Consider the following 13293-nt stretch of genomic DNA (forward strand, 5'->3'; position numbering starts at 1 on the left):
TCAGGATTTTAGAATCCAATTTAACAGAAAGACACCAGAAGGTTACTGTATCTGTGTAAGAGTAATGACACGTGTTAAACCGCCACTGGCTATAATTCTACTTAGTACAAAATCAGATGAAGGCTCTTTGAGGACAAGGACCAACAAGCTGATTATCACATATCTATTAATCTGCTGTGATCACAGTTACTTCTCCCGGAATTGGACAAAAGCAAATCCTGCAGCAAAATAAATAAGATATGAAGTCTCCTCATGGGTTATTTCACACAAAGTAACTAACATTCACTGATCAGCCATGACATTAAAACGACTGACTGATTATAAAGTTCAGTTGTTATTCAATCTAATTGAGTGAGATGTTGATTTATATTAGTCGTAATTTTGGAGACTATAATTTGTGTTGCTGTTTAACGGCATTGGGCTGTAGGTGATAGGTGTGTTTAATATATTTTGTTCCTCCTGTTTAAATGAATTGGATTAACAAAATATTAGGAACTCCTCTCGGTATAACCCAATAAAGTTCAAGAGCAGCAAAAATTACAGTCTCCCAAATGAATAACATAAATCAGCATCTCTCTCAATCAGATTGAACAACAACTGAACTTTCTAATCCTTATGAAGGGAGGCTTTATTGCTGTTGTATTAAACTTAATGCTACACCTGTTATGGCTGATCGGTGCATGTCTATGTAGACAGTACAGGGGAAGGTCAAATATTTTTGTCCTAAAAGGCAATAGAGAACAATACAAACAGAACTTTAGGTGGTAGGTCAGGACATGGATTTAGTGCCCTGTTCAAAGACACGATGGCAGTCATGAAGGGCACTGATGTAATTTAGGTATCAAATCAACAAGTCACCTCTCAACTTTAGTGCACCACCCAACAATAGGTTCTGAACATCGAATTATTTTGCATACTGGTCTGTCTATATAGCTTTGGATAAAAGTCATGTAATTATAGACGTCTTCGCTGCACATTTTACTGACTAAATTCCATATTTGAGGGTATAAAAGGACTATAATTAAACCGTGCAATGTAGGCCATGACTGAATGCAACAAGAGATCAGAAATGCCTATGCTTAGTGGTATCTCTGAAGCACAGCCTGGCACTGATGGCGGTGCTCTCTGTTGGACGCGCAGAGTATCACACGGCACATCTGTGCCTGACAGCTTCGCTCTCTAATAAAAACACAGCAAGTCAAGTCAGTTTTGCACACACTTGCGGTGGAAGTCGTATTTCAACACGTTTGCGCGCACAGATGTGCACACTGTCAGTGAAGTCAGACGCTGACACACCGGCATGATGGAGATACTCCAAAAAGACACTACGACATTGTTCTCTCTCGCACTCGCTACGTTTATGTATCTTCTGTGTATCTCTTTAAATGCTATAAAAAGCATACTACATGTGCACACAGACACAGATTCACACAAGGATGAATGAATTCAGAGGGGGCGTATCGCCCCGTCAAAGTCAAGAGGAATCCTGCATGCTATTACAGATTAGAGACAATGCAGGTGCATCTCTCTGTCTGTGTGTGTGTGTGTGTGTCTGTGTGTGTGTGTCTGTGTGTGTGCGTGTGCATGTGCTCTGGGGAAAAAAATAGCGAGTATGTTTTGCCCTCCGTACTGTGTAAAGGCATATTTGCATTAGGTAGATAGAGGGAATGAGTTTGAGATGGAATCGGGGAGATAGTGGAGCAACGGTGTGAGCACAAGATCAAACCCAACACCAATCCTCATTGCACCATGCATCTCACAAGATAGATGCCCTCCCTTCCTGTCACTCTCCAACAGGTCTGCTCCTCCCCCTGCGATCCACCAACACCTCACCCCACTGCCAGCTAAATAACCTCTTGGTCACTGAAGAGAAAGGCCATTGTGATAGCCTGTGGAAGGATTTCAGCTGCCAAAGCCTTATCATGAGTGTATAAGACCACAATTTCCCTACGTCTGTGCATGTGTGCGTCATCTGCGCGGCTGTGTCACCGCATCGAGTGGTTTGTCACCTCGTGATCTGCCATAAAAGCCAAGCGCCCAGACATAACTGTAGGAAACGATGCCACCATATCTGGACGCTTTATAATTTAACACATCATCAGTGGCAGATATGGCGATACACACACAACAAACAAGTGCACAAACATACACAAAAACACAGGGTATTAGACTTAGGCTGTAGGATGGAAGAGACATCCTGATGCCTATCGAAGACTCGGATGCCTGCATCTGGGGAGATGGTTTTGTCAACAGATAAAACACACACACACACACACACACACACACACACACACACACACACACACACACACACACACACACACACACACACACACACACACACACACACACACACACACACACACACACACACACACACAAACAAAGAGAAAAACACACCACATTCAGAGGCCAGCAGAAACGATGGGTGCCAATGTGAGTCCTCTGTTCCAGAGCACACATCCTGATATCATTCATTCCCCCTCTGTTTCTATCTGTCTGTCACTCAGAAGCTCTGAGGTGTGTAAGATCATACATTCATCATCTCTCCAGAGCCCCTGTTCTCTATCTATCTAGCTGGCGCGCACGCACGCACGCACGCACGCACGCACGCACGCACGCACGCACGCACGCACGCACGCACGCACACACACACACACACACACACACACACACACTTTAGCAGGCAACACGTTTGTCCCCTCTTTTATCAAAAAATGGAGGGATTTGGTGGCTAAACGACCCAATGCACCCCTTGTCCCTCTCATCTCGATATCACATTCATTTCATGCTATCTTCTTTGTGGGCTTTGGCAGCGAGGCAACCATTATGGCTCACTGTCTCTTCACTATGACTGCGCTATCATATCAGCAGGGATAAATACAAAGGATGGATGCATGGCATTTATAATTCCCCCTGTTTCAGGTGAGAAAATGACAGCCATTACACCCTGCACTCTTCCTCCTTTCACAATAGGGAGAGATGGAAGTGGCTGAATATAATCACGCTTTTAAATAAAGGCTCAGATCACAGGGGTACTTGATACCTTAATGTGTGGTGAGAAAGACGAAGACGCCTTTGATAATTTGCTGTGGTGACACAATGGCATCTAATCATGTATACAGTATATATACAGTAAGTAGGAAATGGGCGTCAAGGTAGGGAAGAATCTTTGCTTTAGAGTATTTAAAGTTTTCACTTTAAGATTTTAAATGCACCACTGAAGCAATGATAAAAAAAATGACTTTGTTTTTCCTTCCTCTTTTCTTTTCTCCCCCCTTCTCCTTACATAACGCCAGCGGCATTTAAGTCAACCTGCAGTGGGAAAGTGATCATTTATTAAATCTGTAGAGACCTTTATTATCAACTAATTTTTCTGCCTCATCTTTATTCCTCTCTCTATGCTACTCTTTTCCTGCCCCCCTCCACTTGTAATTAAACATGGATTCCACCTGCAGCCAAACTTCACCACTCCAAATGAACAGAGAGAGGGAAATTAAAGTGATAGTCCAATCCTGCTTCACAGCCTGTAGGGCACACTGAACTTCTCTTATCTTTTCTCTTCTTCCTTCAGGCTAGCTTCCTCTTTTTCTCCTTCCCTGGTGTGAGTTTGCTCTCATTGCTATTGGCCGGGAAGCAGCAATTAATAGGAAATAATCTCATTAAATGTAAGCAATGTTGTGTTATTTAGTCATTTTGAACAAATACACACTGTAAATTCATGATCATGTGACAAATATATATTGTTGCTAACAACAGCAGCCTTCTTCAATTAAATATCCTCAAGTTGTGCTGATGGCTGCAAACAAGTCAGCCACAATAATTTAGCCTGTTGAGAGAAATCATTATTCATACACTACACAATGGAAATGAATAATAATTTCCGACCTGCTGTAATCACAACAGCATGTCTTGCAAATGGAAACCGTTCTGAAACCCTCAACAAATCCCAACCCATATTTCCACCAGCATGCCAACCTGTGTAGTGTTTTTACAATGCCTGAAACTCAAGCCCTCATGGTACTCCTGGATAATATCGAGTGTATACATAATCGTCCTCACCAAGACAATCTCAGTGTTTATTTATTACAAGTGGTCAAGCAGCAATATGTTTCTTATCAACTTCATCAATCATTAAATCCTGGTCTTGTTATTCTCCTCTCTATTGAACACAGAATGTCACTTCATCCTGTCATTTATTCCTTCGTTCATTTACTGGTGCCGCTCTCCCTGTTCCTTGCACTGCATCCCACCTCGCTCCTCTCCAGCTGGATGAAGGAGAGATTGACGTGGGAGTCAAATGAAGCGAGGGACGCAATCGACGACCCGCTGCCTCGTCACAGCTGACGCACCACTCAATCCGTCAACCCCCGACTAACGGTATTAGATCATAAACTCAGTTAACAGAGCGGGCCGGTGGCTGCAAGTGCAATATTGTTTTCATTTGACGTTTCAGAGGTTAAATGACAAAGCCATCCATTCCACTGTCAGGATAGTCAGCGCATGACAAATGACCTGGATACAATCAATCATTTTCACTTATCTTTCCATTCCAAAGAGGGTATAAGCCCCACATACACAAAAAGGGGAAATGAATGCAGCCAAACAAGCTTGGAGCAGTTTATTAATGATAGTTTACAGATTAGAATTTCTTGCATGAGGTACACTCTGCTATATTTTTACCATCTGTCATCGTTGATATGTCTATGAGTTGACAAATAAGCAACCCAAAGCTGAAGCATGCCAAGCTTAGCGACAATAAATTCTTATAGCAGAACTTGCCCTAACATCTGCTAATGTTGTCCCATTACACTGTCAATCCTCCACGCTGAGGATGTGATGGTAAAGGTCTCTCATTGGCACATATGAACAGTATATTCCGTACACACACAGAGAGTCTAATTCTGCGCAGGTTGCATCATCCTGCCCTGGGGCATAGCTCGGGTAAAAATAAAGTCTGTATCATACAGATGGAGTGCACAGCCTGGACTGTTTCCAGTAGCCAAGATTCTGTCAGAAGATATTGAATGTTGACTCACATGAATGACAATTTTTTTTTATAAAATGTCTGCTTGTTATATAGAATCATGGGCTTGCAGAACATGCATTGAGAAATATACTGAGAGAAAGCAAGAGTGAATAAGAGAGAGAAAGAGAGAGAAGACAAAAGCGAAACTTCAAAAGGGATTTTGAGTGAGTCAAAAGTTCACTCCAACTTTGTCTCCCTACTTTGTTGACATTTTTTAGAAGCGTGTCAGGCAGCAATGGCTGCAACATATCAGCTCTGTTCCTTTCCTTGTTAGCCCGCGACGAGCCTGCAGCTAAACTGGGACACAACATAATATGCACATCTAAACACCTTCATAACTCACAGCCGCACACTGGAGGGGTGAGAAAGCCACACTCTAAGGGATGTGCTAAAAAGTTTCCCGCTGAAAGAAATTAAAGGATGCTGGTATTAAACATCTTTGATGAGATGCGTAGACGCGATACTTCCACAAATTGGCTTGTCGGATTTCCCTCGAGGCGTTCAAAACAGAAAAAGAGCATTTGACTTTGAACGATCTCACCCCAATATAGTACACATTTTCAATAATTCACACTTACAGATCTGCATTTGCTACACTGAATATAAATAATGCAACACAACGAGTGTGGCAGTTAAAGCACTCCAGCAACAGTTTACATGGTGAATGTAAAAGCTCAGTATGTGTCGCGAAAACATTACCTGAGCATAAAGGCCATGCAAGAACATGCCAGATAAAATCTAGCCACTAATTCAGTGAACATTTGCTGGCAGGTTGAGTTCATGTGTTGCTGTAGGGTAATGGTATGGCTATGGGAATACTAAAGGATGGATTGAATGACTAAGACACAACAAACAACAGATTGAGCAGCTCCCAAATGCCCTCAAACGCATGTCAAGTCTAAGCACAGCCAGCTGCTGAGTAATGCGCCCTGCAATCAAAATCAGTCAAATGACTTTCTCATGATTGGGTCCAAACAGAAGTTGCTTTTATTCCATTTGACATACAAAACACTACTTGGGCAGTTGCGTAAAACTGGATTCAAACATGTACAATATTTCATTTTCCATTTCAGAGCAAAGGAGGTCACAAAACCCTTAACGGGACACATTGACAATTAATGCAACTCGATACCTCAGAGTCAACTCAAATGCTTTGAGTTGAATTGAAGACTCTTTTGTCATCTTTATTTGAAAACTGATAAATAACAACTGAAATAAGTATGGCTTATTTTTGTCAAACTTAAAGTTGGCTTCATGTTGTCTAGTTTGGAATGAAGATCATTATTTGTTAAACGTGGAGCACGCATTAAAACATTTCCATAAGTTATTCATATCAGCGTCAGTAACTATTCATCACTTCGAGGTGGTGATGAATATATTTATATCACCAACAAAAACATTTTGGAAGGCGATTTGTTCTTTTGCTACTTTGTACTAATGGTGAAACGACCCCGGACATCCGCCGACACCACCCTCACTCATTCAACCCAGGTGTTCTCATTGTGGTTGACAGATGAACCATTGTTAACAGGATAGCAACACAGTAGTGGACGACCGTACCGACTCATTTTAACAGTGGGACTGACCTGCCCTTGTCACTCAAACAACAACCCTAACATCCATAATAGCCATCACCAGAACATCTATTTAACCCACTAATAGGATGACTTGTGACTTTTGTGTGTGTGTGTGTGTGTGTGTGTGTGTGTGTGTGTGTGTGTGTGTGTGTGTGTGTGTGTGTGTGTGTGTGTGTGTGTGTGTGTGTGTGTGTGTGTGTGTGTGTGTGTGTGGGAGTAAAGGGAGAGAGAGAGAGAGAGAGAGAGAACTATCCAATTAGAAGACAGCCAATCACTGGATTAATGAGAGGGCAGGGATGACAGGTTGCTCTGTTAGTGACGAATAGGGGAGAACAAAAATGGGGGATGGCGTAATGGCGTATGGTAAGAATGACAATGGGTAGTCAGAGAAGGTTGGAAATGAAATAACGATGGAGAGAAAGGAGATGAAGAAAGAGAGGCGAGAAAACACAAAAGGCTGAATCCTCAGTCTCTTTACAAATCCTCTTAGGAAAGAATAGGGGCACAAACCTATAACCCAGGAAGAAAAACAGACCTGACAAAGACGACACAGACACAGGATGGAGGAAGAAAAGGAAGAGGTAACAAGCATGGTAGAAATCCTTTTTTTTTTTTTTTTTTACAATCCACATTACTGCATGAGAATGTGTTTTTGTGTTATTGTTGGCCCGCTTCCTTCTCTAATGAGTCTATAATTTGACACAGACAAGCAGCGTATAGTGTGACGCAGGGTGATACCCCATCCCTGAAGCTGGATTTATACTTCTCCACCAAGGTGTTCCAGTGGTCCTGCCACATTAATAATTGATTGTAGTTAATTGTCGTAGCACCGGGGCAACACAAGAGGAATTTTTAGTACGTTATCAGTGTGACATCCTTATAGAGCCTAAGTAATCATATTTACATTCTTCTACTTTGCGATGCAGAGTGAAGATACTCAAGTTTGCACAGGAAATGGCTTTGTCAGATAGATCAGAAAATATACATTTGTTCAGGGATAAGAAAACAACACGGAGCTGGGCAATTATTACATAGCACAAGTAATCATGTTTGCTTTCTTTAATTCATTTCGTGATAGAGAGCGATGATTGCAGTGAGCACAAGGATTGCATTTTCTTAGCGTTAATGAACAAGAGAAGTTTACAGAGACTTTTCTCAACTTTGTCTGTGCTATCAACTGGGGATCAGAAATTATAACAATGGTAAACCATATGGCCTACATCGTCTGTATTCAATTTCATCCAGTTCATCTTTACTTCTAGTACTTTAAAGCCTCTGCCTGCAACCTTTGTATGTAGTATGAAAACATACAAATCCCCCTACACGCTCGAAAACAAAAGATCACATAGAAACGCACAATGCAGCGCAATATGCATTATTTGTACTGACTACAAAATGCACCTCTCTCTTTTTTTTCTTCTTTTTTTTTTAAAATTTATTTTCTCTGTCCCTGAAGACAACCCTCTCTCCTCCAACATCAGTGACCCCTCACTGTGCAGCACCAGACCCACACCAGCCAGGATCTAGAGGTGCTCCTCCGTGCCTGGCGTCACCAATCTGAAGGGGAGCATTTCAAGGCTGAGAACAGCATGGGAGGAGTTGTATCGACCAACTCTGTTGTCAGCCTCCTGTTGCAGTCACCCTTGCTTCTCTCGTTCTATCATGTGTTACCGCATCTCTCCCTCTTTCCAAATATCACACTCTCTCTCTCTGTGTGTCTGGGCCCCAGGCCCCCAGAAACAGCAGGTGGCCTTTTGGTATCGACTGCTCGGGCTGCTCGGGCTGCTTTAATCTGCGTTTGTCATTGCCACTGCTGGTAACTGGGAATGTGCATGTGTGTGCTAAATGTTATTCTACACCATCGCAATGATCCAGCAAGCCTTGCTGTATTCAATACTCCTGCATGCTAGGATGAACATACCCTTTGAACTCAGCAATCACTGTGGGGTTAACAAAATGCAGACCCAAGTAATTCCACATGACATTTATCTCTGAACACTGATCAGGCGATAATTTTCAAAATTTAGTAAAGTGGCAGTGGATCAGTTTCAGGTCTAAAAACAAATGAAAGTATTGTATGTTGGGCACGTTTTATATCGGCAGTGTATTCGTTAATTAAAAGTGCATTAACTAATAAACTCTTTTAGCCATAACTGAATGTTAGGAGTTGGTAGAATGTGGAAAATAGATCATGTTATTGTATTTCTATAACATTATGGGACCCTCTTTGACTTTTAGTAAAACTGGTCTTGACTTGAGGCGGATGCGTGACAGGGAACAATTCAGCTTACAGTTCACAGGGGAATCTTCAAGAACCAACATGCTGAAAAAAAAAGCTTCACAACAAACCTGTAATGCCAAAATATTGTTGCTACATGTTCTCTACATTTGAGATGAGGTAATTTGCACTCATCTCCTTCAGTGATTGCTGACACTTGGAAACAGATGGAAAAATTAGACGGGAAAAGCAGTGTTTTTAAGCAATCCGAATCAATATAAAGGAGTGCAAATAACTGAAAAACTCCTGACTATGAAACATATTAAGGTATTGTTATGAAATAAAGATATCAGTCCAAAGATAATAGCATTTATTAGTGATCAAAAATGGGTAATAACTTAAATTTTCCAACAGGCCCGGCAGGAATGTTTTGCTCAAATATCAAAACATTAAAGGGTATTAGTGAATCAGTGAAATAAAGCCGCACTGATTTTTATTCACTCACTCTCATCTTCTATAAACCCTTCAGCACTGAACAAGACTGTGTTTTTGTGCACTGGGTTTATTTTTGTGTGTTCCGTGTATGTATGCGGTGTGTTCATTAACTGCCTTCTATATTTGTGTGTATGGTAATTCCCAAATGTTCCTCCTAAACAGTTAGTGGAGGTCAACCCTGTTACTGGGCTAATAGACTAATTACTACGAAAGCCTCACACATATACACACACACACACACACAGACAGAGACATGACTACACACACACACGCACGACCACTATTTGACAAAAAAAAAAACTCACTTGGTTGTTTTTTTCAATATAAGCTAATTGGCATGCAAATTAAAAAATGCTAAATTTGTAACAGGATGTTGGGCAACAACAGTGAGACACAAAGGAATCTAACATAATGGGAAGAAATGGAAATTAAGTATTCCTAATAATTCATTTGTTATTCTATATTATTTTATAATCCCAATTACATGCACTGCAAACCAGAGGAGAGAAAACAACAAACAAATTCACACATTGCTGGTAAAAAGATTTGTACAGAGTAGTAGTAATTGGATGCCATGACAAATAGCATCCTAAATGTCCTTATTCTGCTCACTTGTCTCCCCTCCCTTCGTTTCCTACTCTTGCTGCACATGGACCGACTGAGACCCCTGGAGAGGCAATGAGAGCTGATTTTGAAAGGGCACCTTCAACTCGCTGTCTGTCTGATATTTAAAGTGTTATCACAATAATCTGGGCACTTAAAATGGGCACACACCGACAAACACTCACATACAACCAGAATGCACTACATTAGTAAATACTGACACTTTCATGGTGCCAGAAAGGTCTATAATCCTCTGGACGCTGCAGACAATGTACAGGGGTAACTCGGCTATTGCTGCCAACAAAACAGCAGTGGCCTTCTGTGATTACGGGTGGCAGGAGATAAAGAGGAGTGAATGATATGCATATTATCTGTACTTCAGAGCATTTACAATATTATTTCTAACAGTCACATTAATATTGAACAGTGAACAAAGAAAGATATCCACTGGTTAGGCCTCCATGATTTGATTATTTACAATTTAATAACACCATGGGCCAATAATATACCGGCAACGTATTCACTGTGTATCCCTTCTATGAAGTAGGTAGAACTAGAACCATCTTGTCCAGATACAACAGTAAAATGCTGAATCAATCTACATCAGACACAGGGCCTGATTTTCTGTAGTTATAATACTTTAAGTAAATTAAGCTAATAATACTATACTGTTTTACATTACATTTCATTTAGCTGACGCTTTTATCCAAAGCGACTTACAATAAGTGCATTTCAACCATGAGGGTACAAAACCCAGAACAACAAGAATCAAGAAAATACAATTTCTTCAGGAAAGCCAAACGTGTTGACTTAAAGGTGACTGTAACTGCAAGACTTTCAGTTGTATTGGATTTGTTTACATTGTAGTAATGGTAGTTTTGACTAAGTAAAGTGTATTTCTTCTACCGCTGTGAAATGTTAAAGTCTACGCGTTTCCTTTTTCCGTGACTTAGTAGTCAGGACCAGACTCACTTCAGCACATATCAGTGTGAGGACAATGAACAAGTCCTCAGCAGAGGATTGTTTGACATTTGATTGTTTGACATTTTCAAGACAAAAGGACTCAACTTCCATCACTGATGTTCTCAACCTCACATAACCACCCTCCTCCAACAGACTCATGCAGCTCCACTGTCAGAAGGACCGATACAGGAGATAATTCATGCCCACTGCAATAAATAAATACATATAAAGTACATCTATCTATCTATCTATCTATCTATCTATCTATCTATCTATCTATCTATCTATCTATCTATCTATCTATCTATCTATCTATCTATCTATCTATCTATCTATCTATCTATCTATCTATCTATCTATCTATCTATCTATCTGTGCTCAGTCATCAGACGACTAAACAATGACTTCAGCTGGCAGGTCTGGAAAAGAGAGACTCATCCTTGCCCTACATAAATTACTAGCTACTGTACATGTATAAAATGTGATGTAAGTACACGCTCGTGGCCGTGTGTCTTTGTCTGCACAACATAGTAGTCAGCGACTACCTCACCCAGTCGGTCATAGGAGGGTGCATTGATGTGACTTTCCGTGGTGCTATTTCGGTGAGGTTTTGCCTCTGATAAAGGTGTTCACAGTCTCTGTGTCTGTGTCCATTACACAGAGTGCTGCTATTTCGCTCCACATTCCATGTCATCAAAGGTACGAAGAGACGTAGTGTGTATGTGCGAATCTGTCTGTGCATAGACATACATACCAGCGCGCACACACACACACACACACACACACACACACACACACACACACACACACACACACACACACACACACACACACACACACACACACACACACACACACACACACACACGAGTGGACTAAGACCACTCTCCTCTCTCCCTATAATTCAACACATTTATTCACTTCAGCTTTACCCTCACAGTCTGTCTCTATAAAAAGACATGGTCACAGCATCCAGTGGTCTCTCTAATCCTTTTCTCTTCTCAAGCCTGGCTGTAATGAAACCCTCAATGCCGCACTAAAGGTTATTCTACCCTGTGACATAAGAAAATGATAAATACCAGTGGTTATGATATTTAGTTCGCGGGGAGGACTGTTGATGTATGCGTGTGTGTTTGTGTGTCTCACCTGGGTCTCGGACATGACATAGAGGTAGTGGTGGTCAGAAGAGAAGGCCATGTCTCTGAGGATGGGTCCATTCTCCACAGCCTGCACAGTCTCATACTGAAGAGCGCGCGAGGAGCCATCAACCCGGATCTGGGAAAAACAAAGAGCCACATACAAATTTATATTCTTACAAGGGCCTTCCAATCACAACTTTGCTTAGGTATTACAAATAATAACACTGAAAATCTCTAACGAAGTATATGGATTCAGACAATCCGCTGACGTACAAGAATTAACTTCTGATATGGTTGGGGTGAAGTGCCTCAGGGTAATGATCTTCTTTTTATGGGGGGGATCTGTTTTGGGGTTTTCAATACAACAACCAGGAATACGAGGTTACCACTGAAGAAACACTTCATTCATCACAATTAGCTTGCTGTATCTGCAATGTAAATGTTTTTCTTATTCATTCATAAGTGACTGCAAAATGGACAGCATAAATTAGTTTGTGGCTGGAAATAGAACAAAGAAGAAAAGAATAGTTGAGGCACAAAGATGAAAAGTGAGAAAGAGTATTGATGCCTTCCACAAGAAAGGACTTAGCCATGGAACAAAGGTAGCCTCTACAACAACAAAGTGTGAAAACAGGAACTGAGCAAACATTAAAAAAAAGTACTTTTACATGTTATTACTGGCAAAACTGCCCAGTACATCCTGCTTCAGTATTTTCCCATGCATCACGACTTTTAGTGCTGTATCTGAGATGCGCAACTTTCTCAATGGCAGTTTGAGCCATTCAAAAGTAATTAAGGTAATAAGGCATCTGGGCAAGAGGTATGGTCTATGGGCCCCTGGGTGAGTTTACTCAGCAGAAAGTGCATGGAAGTGGGCCCCACGCACACTTGGTGATGTGATGGAAGTGATCTGGGTTGTGCCAGAACATCTGCTTACATTGGCTCGCTTGCTCGCACACACGCACACGCACACGCACACACACACACACACACACACACACACACACACACACACACACACACACACACACACACACACACACACACACACACGAACGAACGAACGAACGAACGAACACACAGGATGTGCTCCAAATGACTCTTTCTAAATCTGGCCCTCTGGCTCTAATTTCCCAGTAACACATAATTCTGACACATACCTACACAAGCATCTTTCAGCACCCAGTAGAATACACACACAGACACATACATACACACACACAACCATTTGTGGGTGTGTGGACAGGTGTGAAGCAAGTCTTGTTAAAG

The 13293-nt window shown here is 41.4% G+C and overlaps 1 protein-coding gene across 1 annotated transcript in view; it reads right to left on the reverse strand.

Annotated features, from left to right (window-relative positions):
* Positions 1-13293, reverse strand: part of plxna4 (plexin A4) — a 234879-nt gene that overhangs the window by 85267 nt on the left and 136319 nt on the right. Inside the window, exon 4 of the mRNA XM_069700337.1 lies at positions 12032-12160. Coding sequence (XP_069556438.1) covers positions 12032-12160 — 129 coding nt within the window. The remainder of the gene's footprint in view (positions 1-12031; positions 12161-13293) is intronic.

The sequence above is a fragment of the Brachyistius frenatus genome, unplaced genomic scaffold (assembly GCF_029030835.1).
Source record: "Brachyistius frenatus isolate BFR_SWC_R1_liver_20210118 unplaced genomic scaffold, ASM2903083v1 Contig_33, whole genome shotgun sequence".
Lineage (NCBI taxonomy): Eukaryota > Metazoa > Chordata > Actinopteri > Embiotocidae > Brachyistius > Brachyistius frenatus.